Here is a 20918-nt window from a genome sequence, read left to right as displayed (position 1 = left end):
CTCTATGGTCCTGTAACATCTGTGCAACTGTGAGCAACTCTACGGTAGGGATCATGGTCTATTTACCTTTCCTAGTATTCCAAACAGTGCCTGGCACATAATGTTTTCTGCTTCAGTAAATGTTTGTTGACTGTAAGTAGTAACTGTTCAGTTTTAAAATTGACGTTTTAAAAAGGTTATTGTGATGGTGTGTTTTCTCTGCCAAAAAAGTAATTTTTTCATTTGTATCTATGGAATGGTATGGTATCGAATGTAGAATTTATATTCAGTAATAAAACATTCCTAGTTATACATTAACTAGTAGGAATTAAAGAACAAAGCTTAACAGAACTTCTCTATAATGTCTGTAAGGTAGCTGTAATTCATACAAACTTCTAAGGACCTCATATAAGGCCAGAGCAGGTTGATAAGGCCAGAAAGAGAATCTTCAAGCTTTCAATTTATATAAATTCCTGGAGGCTTGACCACTAAATTGAAGTGGTCAGAATGGCCTCCAGTAGATGAGCTTCATTTAACTAAACAGAGTTCTGTGTTGCTCATCTTTGTAGCACTCTTAGAGAGAGTGCTTATGTGGTCTGTGTAAACAGCAGCCCTGAAGCACCTTCAACGGCATGATTGTCTTCTTAATGATTTCACCAATTCCGTAACTCTATCTCTAGTTTTAAAAACTTTTAAGTTCAACAACTACCAATTTTTTGTTCTGCCTAAGAGGCTTGTGAAGTCACCCAGTATGGACGGCAATAAACACCAGCCTAAGTGAGCCTTACTTTTCGTGCATGGTCATCTGGCATTTTGGCTTTCAGATCCATGCGGACCTCTAATTCTTTGACTAAGTAGGACAGAGTCTGGCTTTTTCTGAAGTCAGTTATGGAACAGTCAGGGGTTTGGGCCTCTTCTTCTGAAGAATAATCATCACTGTTGAGTTCGTGGATCCTGGCACAAGAAAAAGGAACAAGATTCATATTTTCAAAGTTTGGGTGATTTCAAGATAAAGACTTAACCTTTCAAGTCCAAGGATGGTGCTCTCAAAGAACTGCCAGATGACAATCATGCAGAATCAAGTGCTTTGCCAAATCCATCAGCACTTGCCTGAGTCCTTTGTTTTCCGGAGGCAGAAAATACGTTGGCAATTCCCCACCAATAGGGACTCTCGGATAACTTTCTACACAATCTGCTCTTTTAGGCCACAGAATATGCTGTTTGTCCTAATGAAGAGAGAAAGTTCTCATCAATTTCTTTGGATTCAGTATTTCAACAGGCTAAATAAACTTTCAAAAGAACATAAATATACTAGGATAGTTTGAACAATTTAGTATTTTAAGATAATCGTAGACACAGTGGTAGACTGTAAAATTCTTTATATTGAAGAGTGTTGGTCTTAAGACTGGTTCAGGGTTGGGCTAAGTCAGCTGAGCCCGATGAGATACAAGGAGAGGCTTGCTTGGGGCTTCTGAGAAAGAAAAGCCAGTCTAAGTCTCTTAGCCACATAGGAGCAAAGAACATGTTACTCCAGTTGCTGCTGGCTGTCACCTCATGACCATGAGGAAGACAAGCTTTAGGATGAAACCAATACTATGGATGGTGAATTGAAAGGGAAAGAAATGGGTAATTGATGATATCACTGGGCTGAACCAACCGAAGTTTGCTCTAATCTATGGACGTCCTATATTATGAGGCATATTTTCTTTTAAGCCAATTTGAAGTAGAGTTTATGATTTGTAACTGAAAGCATATATAAGCTTATAAAACTGGCACAGAAAACTACTTCCCCTGAACTAAGACCTTTTCTTTGCCAATGCCAAAGTTTAACAATTTTTTGATTTGTAAAATGTTCATTTTTCTAAATATAAATAACATACATCAGAGGCTTACTAAACTTATATCTGTTTTTTTTAATGTTTATTTATTTTTCAGAGAGAGTGAGCACACAAGTGGGGGAGGGGGCAGAGAGAGAGGGGGACAGAGGATCTGCAGGCTCTGTGCTCAAACTCATGAACCTTGAGATCATGACCTGAGCTGAAGTCCAATGCTTAACTGAGTCATCAGGCGTCCCACTAAACTTAAATCTTGAAGCTATGAAACTCTGGAGAATTTGTATTACATATAACTAAATCTAAGTGGTCATATTAATTGTTAGAACAAAAACCTGATTAAATTCGGAAAATTTAATAGTGAATAAAAAATATATGGTATCTGTCCTCAGATTATTTATTTCTTAGCTAGCTTAGAAAGACACTTATTGACTTATTACCTATATCATCTGGTAGAATGTAAGCTCCAGCAAAGAGCTTGTGTACTGTATTCATAGTCCCAACCTGACACACAGTTGGGAGCTTGATACAAGAATGCTGATTAAAAACTGAAATACAGGGGCACCAGGGTGGCTCAGTCAGTTGAGCATCCCACTCTTGATTTCGGCTCAGGTCATAATCCCAGGGTCGTGGGATTGAGTCCTGCATTGGCCTCTAAACTGAGCACGGAGCTTGCTTAAGATTTTCTTTCTCTCTCTCTCTCTCTCTCTCTCTCTCTCTCTCTCCCCCTCCCTCCCTCCCTCCCTCTGTCTCTCTCCCTTTCTACCCCTCTCCCATGCTCATGCTGTCTCTCTCTCCCTAAAAAATAAAAAAAAATTTTTTTTAAGTGAAATACAGTTGACTCTTGAATAACAGGTTTGAACTATGCAGGTCTATTTACACGTGGATTTTTTTGATAAATGTAGCGCAAGTATTAAAACTGTATTTTCTCTTCCTCATGACTTTCTTAATAATGTTTTTTCTCTCACTTTATTGTAAGAATATAGTATATAATACTTACAACAAAAAATACATGTTAATCTACTGTTTATGTTGTCAGTACGGCTTCAGTCAACAGTAGACTGTCAGTACTTAAGTTGTGGGGGAATCAAAAGTTATACACAGATTTTTGACTGCATGGGGGTTTGGCCCCTTTAGCCCCCATGTTGTTTGAGGGTCAACTGTATATGTGAGCATATACTTAGGTCAAATTTAGAAACTTTCTAGGGTTGGTAATTATACTCAGAGCCCAAAGTTTTAAACTAAAATCAGGGTGTCTATATGCCCCATTTGACTGGAAGAAGACCTCAAGACATACCCTGTGTCTTGCTAAACTGCTACCTAGCAGAATGGCTTCTGTTTAATAGAAGTTTAATAAGTGTTTGTGGAACTAAGCTGAACAGTGATAGGGACCATATTAATCAATGAAGGTGAGGGTGACAGCTTTAAAAAATCTTGTCTGAGAAAACTCCTTTATCATTCTCTTACCCTATATGCATCAGAATCCCTGCCCCAGATCCAGAGAATGGAATGGGCTACAGGAGACGACTTGACCAAATCAGTGATATCACTCTGATTTGCCTGAACATCAAAATTCACAGACATCATACTGGAGGTTGATGAATCCTCGCCAAACTAGAAAATGAAAAGAACAGTTCAATCAAATTGGAAGCAGGAAAGAAGTTGTGACTAAGATTTAACCTAACCCAAAATATTAGTGAATACTCAAACCCAGTAGGAAATCTGAAAGTAGGTTAGTATCAAAGCAATCAGATGTTTATATTTTCAGAACTAGGTCCCAACACCATTCTCTTAGAAAATGCATAGTTAGCGATTCTCAATCAACTATGCCCTTGGGATATGAGGAAAATGGCATGGATTCTTTACTTCCCTTCTTTATTGTCCCATTACTTCCTTTTCATGATTTAGTCTCTTTTAGGTTTAATGATGAGCTTATTATCTAGAGGTTTGGCTCATTATTCCCCTCCCCTACCTAGACTAAAATGATTCCTACTCTATAAAATTCGTGTGCTGTGGTAGAAACAACGGAACTTAAAAAAGGGCTCAAGAGTTTAATATAGCTATGATTTAGGCATTATAACTATTACACAATCAACTCCAAATATAAATACAGTCTTCCTCCAAACCAAGGTAAATCAATGTTTGATATTCTTACAGGATACCACAACTTCTGTTTATTTCTAAAACCTTGTTAGATAAGAAAATGGGACCAGTATGGGAGGGAGTAGAAAAGAATGGATTCTTTCACTATATAGTGGAGATGTAACCTATGGATATATAAGACTGAACGCTACACTGGTACAGGGAGTCTTCCAATGGTATGTCCCCAAAGTTACCTGGGTTTTAGTCTATTTCATTTATAAATATTCCCTTTTTTCCCCTTAAAATAATGCTTGGATTCAAGGCTGGGAGCTATAATCTCAGAGGTGTAAGTCTTATCATCCTTTGAAAATAAAACCTGGGATACTGCTAGCACCTACTTGACAAATCACAGGAAGCTTGTGGTCCCTATACTACTTCTCCCCTAAATGGCCTCTTAATTTTTGCTTCTTTTTTTCAATGAGGTCTGGAGTTTTTCAGATTAAAGTGTATTAATTCTTCACAGTTTGTCTTCCCCTAGAAGCTGTTTTAATCTTTTAATTATTTAACTGCTTCTCTCTGGAAATTCCTAGATCTATGATTAAAGAAATGATAAGATTTTGATAGGATAAGATAATGTGTTACTTTATTCCCAACATCCTTGTGGATGATACTTGGAACTCTGGTTGTGTTTGCTATCTATAACAGCACTAATTAGATGCTATTTGGAATCATTATAATTATGTATTATTTTTTCCCAATTAGATAGGCTAGGATTGTATGTGTGTGTATGACTACACATATATGTATGCATATAAGTACACGTATGTGTATGGATATACATAGAAACAGAAACAGAAAGAGAAAACACACATGCATGTAGAAATATGGCTTAATAAAAATTTTCTATTGATAATGGTCATTTTGTTAAAGTTTTTAGTTGAAGCAACATAACTGGACTGATGACTTCAGGAAAGACCACAGCTACTCTTTCCCAAATTTTAAATTACTGGTATTACTCCAATAAGTAAAACGGGGAGATGAAGGCTTTGAGTTAAATACTAATAACAATCCAATGAAGCTCTCATGGTAAAGGAGAAAAGAAATAAAGACACATGAATAGACATTACAGCTAGTACTTGGGGGATCTGGAAATGTCATGCATGAAGCAAATGAGTATTATCTATAAAATCTGACTTCATAAACATACTCAAACCTTAAATTATTCACAAATTTTCAGGATCGAATATACAAGGAATCAAGCGTGGGGGGAAGCAATATTACTCTTAGATATGCAAAGTTATAAGAACTAGAAGAGACCAAGAAAAAGACCTGAACATAGTCCACATTTTCAAAAATGTCTCCACGATGGTAGCGCACAGGTTGGTCCCACTGGCAGTGTAAACTATGCTGCTGGTTGACCAGCCGGCATATCTGATGATTTCCTGGAATAAGAAAGGAAATTACCATTGTGGAGAAAGATCAGCAATGCCAACATGGTTTCCTTAGTCTAAGCCATTTGGTGTCAGAGCCTGGTAGAGTACCTACACAGGGTGTGCTTACACAGGGAAACTAATGGTTAACTAAATTAAATCATTCTAAAGAAGGGTGTTTCTCCACCTGTAAAAACAAAGGGGCTAAATCACCAAAGTATCTTGTGGCAATTACATTCTATGGCTGTAAAATCATTAATTACACTGTTTGGAGGGACTTTTGCCATCTCTCTGGAGACAGTCTGCTTTATCTACTTCATATTTTTGTTTTAAATTTATATGTTTAAGAGCTGTGGTTGTATTGCAGTACAGAGCAAGCAGTAAATAACCCCAAGGACTGAACATACTCCTTACACACAAAAAAGCAAAGAAAACTTGTTAGATGGACTGTATAATGGACTTTAAATGGTCACAGCTAAGGTTTAAAGATTAAGAGGCCTCCCAGATCAATATATTTATCAAGGGAGAAGTATATAATATAAGGGATTCTATTAATTTATTCTTTGGTGTCTAGCTGTTAGATCTACTCCCAATGGGTATTATCAGAAATGAGACATTCTGGATATAACCAAGTCACTGATATCCTGTCAACCCAAGTGCCCTTAAGACAGTGGATCTATTGGGTCATGGGCTTTAAGAAGTTTTTGTTTTGTTTTGTGTTTTAATAATTCTTATTTTTTTAAGTTTATTTATTTATTTATTTAGAGAGAGAGAGAGAGAGACACCATGCATGCGGACACGCACAGGCATGAGCGTTCATGGGGGAGGGGCAGGGCAGAGAGAGATAGGGGGAGAGAGAATCCCAAGCAGGCTCCGCACTGTTAGTACAGAGCCCGATGAGGGGCTCAAAATCACAAACCCTGAGATCATGACCTGAGCCGAAATCAAGAGTTGGATGCTCAACCGAATGAACCACCTAGGTGCCCCTGGACTCTAAGAAGTTTTAATAAAATCTATATGTCCTCTTCCCAGGAAAAAAAAAAAATTGTGCACACACACATTACTGCATATAATTTTGGGGAGGATTTAGAACCTCCTGAAACTAACCAGGTTAAGAATTCCTGCTTGAGACAAATACCAGTCTAAAACCTTTTAAAATAAAATACTTGTTTTTAAGGGAGCAAGAAAATAAGAGTTAATTTGTGTTGGCTGGAGTGTGTGGATGCTTTGTTTCTAGGGTGTGTCTGGCTTGTGTTTACTTGATATATGGCCCGGGCCACATTACTCACAGTGTTTTCAGACCAGCAGCAACAGCCATCCAATAGGAGGAGCTTGTTAGAAATACAGAATCTTCAGTCCTACCTCAGACCTACTGATCAGAACCTGCATTTCAAAAAGATCTCCAAGAGACTTGGCATGCACTTGGCCAAACAACTGTTGTTAAGACTTCTAGGATCTAAAAAATTTTTTACAATAAAATGTGCATTTTAAAAAAGCTAGAGACCAGCTTTTTTAGAAACCAGCTCCCCAGGTCTGTTGGTATACCACTATGAGGACTCACTTTTAAGACTGAGGGGAGTCGTAAACCAAAACTTTATACCACTTTTAGGCTACACAAAAGTTATGAACGTAGAACATGCTAGAAGTGAACTTCCTAACCTGTCTTCAATTATTTGGAATCAATACTTACCTAATTGTGCCTCTTTTGCCATCTGTGTCTCATGGATGATATTTCTTAAGATTTGCTCCTCCTGAATCAGCTTATGTTTCTCTAGGATCTCCTGCTGTCTCAAGTAGTGGTCATGCTGTTTTTGGTATTCTTTCAACTCATTCAGTGTTCGCTGGAGGGATCTTAACATTTTTCAACACCAGGAAAAAGTTATAGAGCTTTAAAATTGAATTTTTAAACACACTTATTGCATAGATTTTGTGGTCATCAGCAATGATTACTATTTTCCTTAAAAAAAGTTTTTTTTTCCTTTTAACCTACAACCACTGTACCACAAGTTCAAAATAATGGGGTAAAATAAACCTGTCGTTTGTTAACTTGGGGGTAAAAAAGATGGATGCAAAATTCTTCCCCTTAAGTACAACTATCCTGACTTTAAATGGTGTGTTGGGATGGTTCAGGTACCCAAAAGATACTAAACAATATACTATAACATTTTACATCTCAACAACTATTTGCCTCCACAAAGTTTGTGTTAGTTCCACTGACATTCAAAGCCTCCTTACTATCTTTTCTTTTGATTCTGCATAAAGACAAGGTTAACAGAAAAGGCCAACAGTACCTAGCCCTTGAACTCTAGCTCCCTGGGTTTGTGATTTTGGGAAAAACCATAGAATCCTGGCTTAGAAAGAAATATTTTCTACCACCTGGTATCAATAGATCAGCTGCCTGATTATTTTTAGTCATAAAATCCTTTCTACCTATTACATTGTAACATATGGAGATTTAGGAGCTGTACAGACTGTGCTTACACAGAGAACCAATTCACTCAGCCAGGACAAGTTCTGATCAGGTGTAACAGAAGTCAGGTATAAACAAGTAAGCGGTCATTCCTTCCTTTTCACCACATTATGCTTTAAATTGACTGGAAAATAACCAAATACAGTAATTTAAGGACTTCCAAATGTCCATTTAGTTCTCTGATAATCAAAGTAGCCTCAATGTTCTCTTTCATAAGAGAAGAACAATTCACTTTGAGTTATGTGAAGTTTCCTAACTGGCCCTACTATTTATGGAATCAAATACATTTTTTAAATTAAGCATACTGCAAGGGCCAAATAAAACAGAATTTCATTACTGTACAATTTATAGAAATCTGATTAAAATATGCACCAAATAATGTTTCTCAACATCACTTAACTAACTTAACAATAACCCAACAAGGCAGCTAAAGGGGAGAAAGATCAAATATAGCACATGCAAGTGATTTTACTGACAATGCATTCTATGGAAATGAAAACATAATAGAGTTAGTGTTCAAGAGCACCCCAATCCATTTGACTTCACAAAAGCAATCGATGGTCAGAAGTGTAAAGATCTAAAATGACACAATTTACGGCAAAGATTCTCTAGTTCCTGGAATCCATGCTATTAAAGACTCCTCTGAATTGTGCTGAGCTTCCTACACCTAGAGAAAAGGGACAGGACTAGCAGTAATGAAGAGGTTTTTCTTAATTCTAATGAACAAATTAACACTGACATCACCCTACACAGGTCTAACTTAGGGCTTCAGGGAAATTGTCTTTTCCAATTACCTATGTTGAGCTTCCAATTTCTGCTCGAGTTTTTGCTGACACAGGACAGCGTGCTTCCTCTTTATAGCTTGCTCAAACCCAGGTTTGGCTTGCAAAGCATGGTCATAACAGAGCACTGAGTGGTTATACTCCCCCAGCATCTGAAGAGACAAAAACAAACACACACACACACACACACACACGGAAAAACGTCAGCCACGGCCTGGCTGGATCTGTCCAAATCTCCTAATGATTTATGAGCTCACACTTACATCTTACTCTACAGTGAATGTTATTTTTGATCAGTGACCAAATCTACAACATAAGATATGGTATAAGATAACTAGAAAGTATAACTAGCTTAAGAGGTGCACTCTGCAGGAATTTAATATTACTATCAATTTAATTATTTTTCTTTTTTGTCAAGAGGCTAAGACAATTATGATACATTATCGTGTTGAGGTTTTTCATCCTAATTTCTTCATTTCCATTCCCTTTTTCTTGTTCAGACCAAAAGAGGAAGGAAAAAAGGTAATTTTTAACTGGAAATAAATTATTTAAAAAAGGAAGGAAAATAGCAACTGGTTTGGCTCATGAAAACAAAAACGTTGTATTTACTGCGTATATGTTTCCCAAAGTATAATAGCTGGTGAAGAAGTCACTGTCATCCAGAGCTGCATGGACCACAACAGCAGCATCTGCAGAGAAGTGAGCTCTGTGCAGAACATTTGCCAAGTTGACCAGGGCAATGTCTTTATTGTGCCTAAAAGAGAAGGAGAGGCATAATTAGACGTTAGGAAAGAAGCATGTGCTCTATATGATTACATAACTACTTGAGAAGGGAAAATTACATCTGAAGTTATTGAACTTAACTTTGAGTATACTGATAGATGGAGAAAATAACTTAAGAAAATCATACTGTTTCATTTTTACATAACTGATGGTGCTTATTCAATCTGATAGCTACAAATTTTGCCACAAAAATAAGGTCTTGCAGACATTTTATGATTTTAAAATATATTTAGGGCTTATTATTTGTTTTGAGAAAAATTTAATTTATGCTAATTCCTCCAGGCAAGTTTCTTATATTCAAGTCTCAAGTGAATCAGAGCGTGTCTACATTATATATTTTTTCCTTAATGGAAATTAGAAGAACATTATTAAACTTTGAATTTTGAACTCTGAACAAATAATGTATTTGAACTTTGAGCTTTTTGACACTGGTCTTTTTTTTTTTTTTTTTTTTTTGTGATGGGACTAAATTCTTTGAACAGGGATAGAGGAGAGTGTAAGTACAAAAGAATGCTTCTTCATACTGTTTTCTCATGCATTATTTCTTTAACAGTCCTGAGTTCTGTGGAGACTCAGGCAGTCCAGAAAGGGAGAAATCTTACCTGGAAGAGAAGTGAAGTGCTCGCATGGCACATTCCACCACCTGATATGGCTCATTCTTTATTCTCCAGTAAAATGAAGCCATGTTATACAGTACCCATGAGGAAGAATTCTAGAGATGAAACAAATAAAATGACAATCAAACACAACTCGACACACTTTCTTCGACTTAGAATGTTCAAAGTGAGCACCTTTACTATTCTGTCTCTTCTGAAACTTCATATGAAGAAGAACATGACATTACAGCAGTGATAAAGCAGGGGACAAAGGACAAATAAACTACACCTGCCAAAAAAGCCTCCTGATCATCATCAGGAGCAAAGTGCATTAAGGTGTCATCTCCACAGAGAGACTATTCAACTCCAAATTATCACTCCAAGGGGTGAATTATGCTGAAAGCCCGCCAACTGGCCCCAACTTGTTGGTTCCTATTTCAGGATTTCAGAAGTTAGGACCTAACCTACTTAGAAATGCCAGTTGTTCTAATGTGAAATTCCTGAAGTTAACAAATTTAATATCTGAATGAAGGTACATATGTAAGCAAATGACAAGCTTATGCTTTTGTAAAAGATGAATTTTTTTTTAAAGATTTTTTATTTTCAAGTAATGTCTACACCCAATGCGGGGCTTGAACCCACAGTCACAAGATCAAGAGTCACATGCTTTACCAATTGAGCCAGCCAGGTGCCCCTTTTATTTCATTCTTTAGTCATGTGTGTTCACAATGTAATGCAAACCAATACTGCTAAAAAATTAGGTCTTCAGTACAGAGTAATAAGTGGATCAGTTACTGAAGTTAAACAGAAATTCAGATTCCTTCTGTGGCTTGGATTTTCGTCTCATAACATATCCTAAATTTTAACCACACAGAGGTCAAAATACTATACTGGACCACTACAAACAATTCAGTGTAAATAAGTTTAAGCCCATGTAGAGAAAATTCAAACTCAGCAGTGCAAAACAGTCAAATTAAGTTTTCTAAAACAGTCATAAAGTTTAAGATAAACAGAAACATACATATGACACCCATTGTTTAGTATCTTTAATATATAAAGAGGTCCTAAGAAATCTAAAAAGAAAGACAAAAATGCATGAGAAAATGGGCCAAAGACATGAACAGACAATTCAGAAATAGGAAACAATGGCTAATAATCAAAGAATAGAAATAAAAGGGACACAAATTTTCCTTTTACAAATTGGCACAGATTAAATAGAATGCCAACACTCACAGTTGGCTACACTGTATAATAACTTCAGATATTGACTGTAGAAAAGTTAGGTGAGTATAGCATTTCTGAGGGACAGTATGACAACATTTATATAAAGGGCCTTAAAAATATGATTACACTTTGATGCCCAAAATTCCACTATTAAAAATTTATTTTATGAAAATAAGTGTTTTAACTATAAAGGTGCATAAAAATAAAGATCCAGAAGATTTTATTATAAAACACTAATTAACTGAGGTTTTTTTCATTCTCTTTTATAGACTTTTATAAACTCTGAATTTTTTTATAATGACAAATTGTTTTCTTTTAAAAATAGTTATTTAAAAAGTAGTTGTTTTTGCGGTGCCTGCGTGGCTCAGTCGGTTAAGCACCTTAAGTCATGATATCCCATCTCATGAGTTCGAGCCCTGCATCTGGCTCTGTGCTGACAGCTCAGAGCCAAGAGCCTGCTTCAGACTCTGTGTCTCCATCTCTTTGCCCCTCCCCAGCTCACGCACTCTCTAAAATAAATACACGTTAAAAAAATTTTTTTTAAAGTAGTTATTTTGGGGGTGCTTAGTCTCTCTTCCCCTTGCCCGCTTGCATGCACTCTAAGTAAATAAAAAACATTAAAAAAAAAAATCTTTAAAATAAAAAATCACTCTCTAGACAAAAACAATCTAGGCAGGTTATTTTCTGAGAACAAAAGACCTTCTGTGAGCACAGTCTCTGGCTTTTTCTTTTTTTCTTTTTTAATTTTTTTTAACATTTTTATTTATTTTTGAGCAGGGGAAGGGCAGAGAGAGACGGAGACACAAAATCCGAAGCAGGCTCCAGGCTTCGAGCTGTCAGCACAGAGACTGACGCGGGGCTCGAACCCACAAACTATGAGATCATGACCTGAGCCGAAGTCGGACGCTGAACTGACTCAGCCACCCAGGCCCCCCTGACTCTTTCAATCACTGATGACTTACCTTCTGTAGGCCTTCATGAATGAGGTGGCCTATGTCGTCTATACTTCTTCCTAGTCGTTTGGATAAATATGTGAAGATTGGATCTTCTTTAGGTAATAGAGGTGCAGAAAGATTAACTCTCTCTTGTACACCCTGAAGAAAAGAAGAAAAAAAGTGAAAAAAACTAAAACAAAACAGAAAAAGGAGATCATAAGACAAAAGCTCACAAGTAACTCAGTATCTTAATGCATTTATTTTAAAGGCATATTAAGAAATCGGAGATATTTGTAAAATTATAAGGCTGTTTGAAAGAGGAGAAGAAATATAAAGACTATTTACAAGCAAGAGAGTAAATTACAGAAAAAAATGTAGAAAACAAGATCCTGAATCTCTCTACTTACTCGCAGGTGCTGAAAAGCATGTATACTATATGGAAGTTCTAGAATTTTGGTACAATCAGGTTGCTCAGGGTCTGGAGGGACAGGAGATTCTGTGTCGATATAATCTTCAGGGCTAAAATTAAGAAGCCGGGAGCAATGAATGAATGAAAGGTGAAAAAATGTCTAGTTTTCCCCTAATGGAACCATATTTTCATAGCATCTCTACTTTACAACCAATATTAGTCAACATTCAACCTTTTTCACATTGCTACTGCTGGAGTCAATATTTTGAGAGTTCAACTTAAAGGAGATAATTCGAGAGTTAGAAAATAGTAGGTGTATCAAAGAATGTTAAGATCATGGGACTGTTTTAAAAGCTTTTTACAATTCTTTCTAGAAATATTAAACCACTTTACATTTCTATTGACAGCCTCTCTACATTTTTACCAGTTACTGATTTTTAAATATTTTTTTCCAGTTTGATAGGTGAAAACAATTTAAATGGTTTAATTTGTACTTATTTGATCCCTACTGAGAGATATGTTTTCCACATGTTTATGGACCATTTGTATTTCTTTTACTATAAACTGTTCAATCTTCTACTGTAGTATTCAACATTTTAAGTCAATCTTTAAGAATTCTACATGTGAGTTATTTTGAAATTTCAAATTTCAATAAACTCATTCGTGATTGAAGCTTATTCTCATTAGATAATTTACTGATTTGAGAAAGTTCTGTTCGGGAACATGTTAATTTTATTTTTGGAGAGAGATTTTCTTTTACCTGATGTCTTTGCTTTCCAAAGTTATGTATGTGCCATCATAGAGATCCAGGTCTCCTAAGGGCACCTTGGCTTTGATGCAGTCTGGATCTTCTTTATTATGTCTCTGTTCCAGTCCTGTATCTCTGTCCTCATTCTCTTCTATGTGAATTTTTTGAGCAACTAATTGCTTCTGTTAAGACAATAAGAACATAATGAATTTTTCCGTTATTTCAGTCTAGATACCACATAAGAGAAGAGGAGAATTTAATGTGTTGAAGTTAGAATCCTCTATACAGACAAGGATTCTGAGCACACTAGTGCCCCCTTATCTGCAGAAGTATGTTCTAAGATTCCCAGTGGATACCCCAAACTGTGAACAGTACCAACCCTATATATGTTATGTTTTTTCCCATACATATATACCTATAATAAAGTTTAATGTATGGGGCGCCTGGGTGGCGCAGTCGGTTGAGCGTCCGACTTCAGCCAGGTCACGATCTCGCGGTCCGGGAGTTCGAGCCCCGCGTCGGGCTCTGGGCTGATGGCTCAGAGCCTGGAGCCTGTTTCCGATTCTGTGTCTCCCTCTCTCTCTGCCCCTCCCCCGTTCATGCTCTGTCTCTCTCTGTCCCAAAAATAAATAAACGTTGGAAAAAAAAAATTTAAAAAAAAAAAATAAAGTTTAATGTATAAATTAAGCACAGTAACAGATAACAATAATAATAAAATACAAGTTATAACAATATACTGTAATAAAAGTTATGTGAACGTAGTCTCTCAAAGTATCTTCTTGTACTGTATTCATCCTCATGATAATGTGAGATAATAAAATGCCTACATGGTAAGATGAAGTGAGGTGAACGACGTACGCACTGTGACACAGTGTTAGACTATTAGTGACCTTCTGACGATAGGTCAGGAGGAGGATCATCTGCTTCTGGACCACAGTTAATTCATGGGTAACTGAAACCACAGAAAGTAAAACTGTGGATAAAGGGGGGTTAATTAGTTGACAACTAAATAAGCATCTCTAAACAGGTATTCATGGACAGAAAGTAACAGAAAATGACATTCACACTAATGGCACCTGAATACCTCCATAATATGATATCTGACCACCTATGAAACTGCATCTATTGAAGTGCTGGCTGGCTCAGTTGGTAGAGTGTACAGCTCTTGATCTCAGGGATGGGAGTTCAAGCCCCACACTGGGTGTGGAGCCTACTTTAAAATAAAAACTCGGGGCACCTGGATGGCTCAGTCCGTTAAGCATCTGACTTCGGCTCAGGTCACGATCTTAGAGTTCATGAATTCAAGCCCCGCGTTGGGCGCTGTGCTGACAGCGTAGAGCCTGGAGCCTGCTTCGGATTCTGTGTCTCCTCTCTCTCTGCCCCTCTCCCACTCATACTCTGTCTCTCTCAAAAATAAATTAAAAAAATAATGGGCATGAAATGTTTTAATTATTGGAGTAGACTGTATTACTATTAATGAACTTGTGGCCTTACAAAGGACTCCTTACAAAGGACTCCTTACAAAGGACTCTACACCATTGTTCTGCTGGACTCATATGTGGCCAGTATGACTATTTTGACAAATGTAACATGAGAGGTGCGATTAAATCCTCTGGAGGGAAGCATTTTTACAGCCAGTGTATGTTCTTTTCCCTCAGGTACTGAGAACAGCAATATTCCAGACAGTAGCTGTTCTGTCATCTTGAGTTCTGGCTTTTGGACCAGAGTGACATTTAATATGATCTTATTGTTTTAAACCATTAAGATTACTGGGATGTTACTAAATGATGTTTCCACTTACTCCCTCCCCACTCTCCTCCTGTAGGTAAACTATACTATACTGCCCTATGACTTCAAGCTTGGCCATGTGACTTGATCTGGACAATGGAATGTGAGTAGAATTTTTTTTTTTTACTTTATTTATTTTAAGAGAGAGAGACAGCATGAGTGAGGGCAGAGAGAGAGGGAGAGAATCTTAACTAGGTTCTGCACTGTTAGAGCAGAGCCCAACGTGGGGCTCAGATCACGAATAAGCTGAAATCAAGAGTTAGATACTCAACCGACTAAGCCATCCAGGTGCCCTGAAATGATGTCACTTCTAAGTAGAAATTTTAAAAATTTTTTTTTTTTTCAACGTTTATTTATTTTTGGGACAGAGAGAGAGCATGAACGGGGGAGGGGCAGAGAGAGAGGGAGACACAGAATCGGAAACAGGCTCCAGGCTCTGAGCCAGCAGCCCAGAGCCCGACGCGGGGCTCGAACTCACGGACCGCGAGATCGTGACCTGGCTGAAGTCGGACGCCCAACCGACTGCGCCACCCAGGCGCCCCATAAGTAGAAATTTTAAACAGGCTTGTATATTTGGTTAGTCTTCCTTGAGCCTCCACCTTCCTCTGTGAAACAGCACTGAGATTTTTGGGACTGTTTGTTGCCAATGCAAAAGTTGACATACATTGCAAAATTTAGACTATCTTAACTAATGCAATCCTTAATGTGATTAAACATATTTTCAAATATTTATGAGATATTTTGTAGCTTGATTGAGTCTGCCTATTTTTCCCTAGTGATTCTTCACTGATTTGTAGATATTTGTGAAGAGTGATTCTGTAAACTCATTCTTCAGTTATAACAGTATTCTCCCAGCTTATAACTTATGTTTTAATTTTGTTCATGGTGTCACTTGCGAGACAGAGGTTTTTAATTTTAAGATGGTCAAAACTATCAATTAATTTTCTTAATTGTGATTTGTGTTATTTAAGGAGCCCTTCTTTATCCCAATGTCATAAACATATTAATATATTCTTATTTTTAAGTTTTAAAGCTTTACTTTTTCACATTTAGTGCTATTGTCTGAACATTTGTGTCCCTTCCACCCTTAAAAATTTACATGTTGAAATCATAACCCCTGAAAATGGTATTAGGATGTAAAGCTTTTCAGAGGTGCTTAGGTCATGAGGTTGGTGTCCATGGAAAATAGAATTTTGCACTAATATTCATGTGGTAGCAAAACCTGATGAAAAGCCATTTTATACTTTGTATCCTCTTGGTGTGAATATTCACACATTTCGCTAAAGAAATATTAATGTCTTTGAATATGGAGTTTGGGACCAGAACCTGCTGGCAGTACAATGTAATACTAGATATCTGCACCTATAACACTTCTAAAAGAAAAAAAAAAGTAAAAAGCTGTATTCTAACCATATATAGCCCTGGTGATTTCAGATGAGGGACTGTGAATTTGTATAAATACTGCCATCACAGCTTTTTTCTGCTTAGTATTTACATAGTGAAAACTTTTTCCATCCATTTATCACCACACTGGCTTTGTGTCAGGTGTATTTCTTACACGTCCCATACAGCTGGACTAAGTAAGAAATCCAATCTGATAGTCTGAGTTTTAATCAGCAAGTTTAATCTGATATATTTACTGTGATTGCTGATCTATCTGAATTTATTTTAAACATGTTATTTTGGATTTTCTGTTAAATTTTTTTTTTTTTTTAGATTATTGAAGTGTAGCTGACACAAAATGTTGTATTAGTTTCAGGTACGTTTATCATTCTTTTTCTTTGCTGCTGTTTTTTTCTTTTCCTGCCTGTCATGTGCTTGTCAACACTTTCTATGTTTCCTCCTCTCCTCCTGTATTTTCTCTTAACTTGTAGGTTTGGAAACTACAGATTGCAGTTCCATTATTTTAGTCCTTGCCTCTACTTTATTTTTGGTTAAGTTTTTCATCAGTAAATATTTTAATGTATTTCTGAAAGATACTCCTTAAATACAGTTTGTTTGGGTGCCCGGGTGGCTCAGTTGGTTGAGTGTCTGACTCCTGATTTTGGTTAAGGTCATGATCCCAATGCTGTGGGATTAAGCCCCACATCATGCTCCATGCTGGGCACGGAGCCTGCTTAAGATTTTCTCTCCCTCTCCTGCTGCTGTTCCTTTGCTCCTGCTCTCTCTCTCTGGAACACACACACACACACACACACACACACACACACACACACACACTCACGCACACACACAAAACACACAAAAAAATCTCTTTAAAAAAAAAAAAAAAAAAAGGAAGGATGCCTGGATGGCTCAGTGGGTTACATCCAAGTCTTGGTTTCGGCTCAGGTCATGATCCTGGGGTGGTGGGATTAAGCCCTCCTTTGAGCTCTGCGCTGGGTGTGGAGCCTGCTTAAGATCCTCTCTCCCCATCCCCTCCACTCTGCTCCTTCCCCTGCTCATGCTCTCTCTCTCAAATAAAAAAATAAATAAAACAAAGAACTTAAAATAAATAAATAAATAAATAAATAAATAAATAAATAAATAAATAAAAATACAGTTTGTTTGAATCAAAATCCAATGAGACCCACACACTGCAATGGCTGATTTGTCTATACATCTGTTAATCTGCTGGTAATTCCTCCAGTTCCCCTCCCCACCTTTTTTAATCTTTATAATTTGTTTAAAAAGTCGGGTCATTTGTCCTGCAAAGCTTGCCACTCTATACGATTTTGCTGACTGCATCTCCTAGGTTCATTTCACGTGTCCCTTTCTTTGTCTTGTACATTTCCTAAATATTGACAGCAGGATCCAGGGGTTCTTAACTTTTTTGTGTCATAGACTTCTTTGGCAGTCTGATGAAATCTGCAGACTCCCTTCTCAGAATGATCTTTTAAATACATAAAAAATATAGAATGGCAAAGGAAATGTCATTGGAAACAAATGACACTGGAAAATACAGTGGTTTGACTGAATTCCTATTTCTTTTGGCAAGACTACTTGAAAGGTAGCAAGACTCTTAAATTTTTAGTATGTATGCCCGTAAGTTTTCCAACAGGATTTTGTTACTTTCACCTTCTCATAAACAGGACAGAAGAGTCTAACAAGCCTTAACTAATCACTGAACATACCTCAACACAACTACATATTAATTTAATCTAGTTTTACCTTTCAAAGCACAAAAAAATAATTAAATAAGGTTAGCAACTTCTTCATTAGTATTTTTACTCATCATTGTATATCCTACGCGTGTCTACTGGGTGTACTTTTCTTTGTGCTGAAGTACATCTTTAATTTTCTTTAAAGTGAGAGTCTGGTAAATAAACTCTGTATGTCAGAAAACATCTTTGCTTTACCCTCACTCTTGAATGATGGTTTAAAAGAACATAAAATTCTAGTTTGACTGGTTTTCCCCTTAGCACTTTGAGGTTATTCCTCCACTGTCTTCTGGCACCTTAAGAAGTTCATTTAGCTGTCACTACTTTGTAGAAAAATGATATTGTTTAGTGTCATGGCTTTAAGTCTATATTTCAGTGAATAACAAATTTTTATCTCCAGCCTGTACCTTAATCAAAAACTGATGGAGTCAACATTTTTCATTTTCGTTTTCATTGACATGATGAATGGCATTTCCCCCTTCACATACTCTAAGTCTCCTTCTCTTTATATCATACTGCCTCTTAAAAAAAAGAATGGAAATAAACATATACAATGTGTATATGCATTTGAAAATAAAAACTATTTTCTGCACCGATGCATTTTTTGAACACTGTGTTTTAAAAAAAAACATATAAAGCTTCCAAGCACGAAGCTATATAAATATACCTACTGTCTTATTCCCAGTTTTTCAAATAATTAATATTGTGTGTAATTAAGCAAAATCAGTTTATGGAAATCAAATGATAGAAACAAAAAGGTCAGATTTTATTAGCACCAATAGGTTTCAAGTTTTCAAGGTGCAAAGTGATTAACGCTTTCATCTCATTGTAAGAACACATAATAACAAGACCTTAGTTTTCCCTACTTGGAAATTAATAAAAACTACATTTTTTATAGAGTATTGAAACCATTCTTCCTTTTTGTATTTTACCCAAACTCTCCTTCTAAGCATATGTATAGAGACTGTTCCTTTTCATACTTGATGGAAAAACTTATACATGGAAACCCTGAACAAGGATAGGAGTCAAGAATCAAGCAAAACCCAAGTTAGTCTGTTTCTCTTACTATTGCTCAAATGTCCTCTAATTAGATGTTATTTTTAAAATCGGGATTTAAAGGTAATATATTCAGGGTGCCAAGGTGGCTCAGGCAGTTAAGCATTGGACTGGACTTCGGCTCAGGTCATGATCTCATGGTTTGTGGGTTTGAGCCCCACATCAGGCTAGGTGCTGACAGCTCAGAGCCTGGAGACTGCTTCGAATTCTGTCTCTTTCTCTGCCCCTCCCCAGCTCATGGTCTGTCTCTGTCTCTCAAAAATAAATAAAATGTTTAAAAAAAAAGTTAAAAATGAAAGTAATATATTCCTATAAAACTGAGAAGAATTGAGCTTAAGAAATAATTCGCTCTCATTTTTCTTTGAATACAATAGCTCCCCATGAAATACAACAAGTTTCAGCTGCATATCACATGCCCATTGCCTCACCTCCAATTCTTTGAGGTAGTTAACAGTTGTTTCTTGTCTCATTAATATGACTAAGTCATGGGGATGCTTCAAGTTCATCGGCGAATCCACCTGCAAGCAAGTAAGTGATAAACAAAGCTCAGATTTCATTAACATTTGTTTGGATTCATATAAAGTTCCCTTTAATATGCTTTAAATTACTGTTCAACTACCACTATAATCAGTGTTAGGTGCTTACTAAAACCCAAGGACTATTTCAAAAGTGATCGCACATAAATTTCAGCAAAGAGAATATCATGTTCAGTAGCTGTCCCTTGAATTCCAACTTGAAAGACTAAGCTTTTGAAATGAGTATTCTAACTTGGTCAGTCATAGAAGAAATATGCGAGAAGAGAAGTATTTGGCAATGAGTGATAAAGTAAATTGCTTAAAAGATAATTCATGCTTGTAACAATAAAAAAGGAATTGTCTTGTCTTGACAGAATATTCCAGATCTGAACAGGTTTGGAGTGATAAAAGGAAAACACTAAAAGCACCTATTTTTGAAGGCTATTTGTAGAATCCATAAATCAAAGTTAATATAAAATAATCTTGAGATCTCTTATTTACAGCTCATGTTCTCTGGATCATAAACAAGTGACCATGTGGTTGAAGATGTAGGAAAAATGAGCCCTCCTATGCTAAAAGGAGGCTTATACATTTGTTCTGGTTGAATGGAGGGTCATTTGACAACATGTATCAAAATGTTAAAAGTGCCTATCTTTTGATCTGGCAATATTAACTCTAGGAAAACTATCCTACAGACGTTATTAAACAAATAGGCAAAAATATACACAAGGATAAAATATATATATATACACACACAACGAAGCTCACTACAACACTTTAAGCTGCCAAAAAAACTAGACACAACCTAAGCCCACCAATAAGAGAATGGGGAAATCCACAGTCTAAAATAGGATACAAAAAGACTAGACATACTGTCATGGGAGGATGTTCACAATGTATAATTAACTAAAAATAAAGAATATGTATACTATGATATTTTTAAGAAATTACGTGCATATATTTTTATAAATGTATACATGTTTCTACATGCACAAAACCAAGTAAGTTTACAGTGGTTTCTTTTGGGAAGTGGGATTAAGAAGAGAGGCACACTCTCTTTATTTATATTTGTACATTTTAAAACTGTTTATCATGTACACATATTACATTTATAATAAAGAAAAAAAACCACACACACACACACACACA

General features: G+C 36.5%; 1 protein-coding gene across 2 annotated transcripts in view; it reads right to left on the bottom strand.

Moving 5' to 3' along the window:
- Nucleotides 1-20918, bottom strand: part of TTC17 (tetratricopeptide repeat domain 17) — a 127346-nt gene that overhangs the window by 84322 nt on the left and 22106 nt on the right. For both annotated transcript variants that reach the window (XM_045485025.1, XM_045485026.1), the window contains exons 2-13: nt 19683-19772; nt 13283-13452; nt 12521-12632; nt 12141-12272; nt 9961-10070; nt 9185-9329; nt 8588-8727; nt 7014-7174; nt 5223-5335; nt 3279-3425; nt 1090-1205; nt 768-933 (exon numbers count right to left, since the gene is read on the bottom strand). In XM_045485025.1, coding sequence (XP_045340981.1) covers nt 768-933; nt 1090-1205; nt 3279-3425; nt 5223-5335; nt 7014-7174; nt 8588-8727; nt 9185-9329; nt 9961-10070; nt 12141-12272; nt 12521-12632; nt 13283-13452; nt 19683-19772 — 1602 coding nt within the window. The remainder of the gene's footprint in view (nt 1-767; nt 934-1089; nt 1206-3278; nt 3426-5222; nt 5336-7013; nt 7175-8587; nt 8728-9184; nt 9330-9960; nt 10071-12140; nt 12273-12520; nt 12633-13282; nt 13453-19682; nt 19773-20918) is intronic.

Source organism: Leopardus geoffroyi, chromosome D1 (assembly GCF_018350155.1).
Source record: "Leopardus geoffroyi isolate Oge1 chromosome D1, O.geoffroyi_Oge1_pat1.0, whole genome shotgun sequence".
NCBI classification, from domain to species: domain Eukaryota; kingdom Metazoa; phylum Chordata; class Mammalia; order Carnivora; family Felidae; genus Leopardus; species Leopardus geoffroyi.
This window is presented reverse-complemented; position numbering and strand designations above follow the sequence as displayed.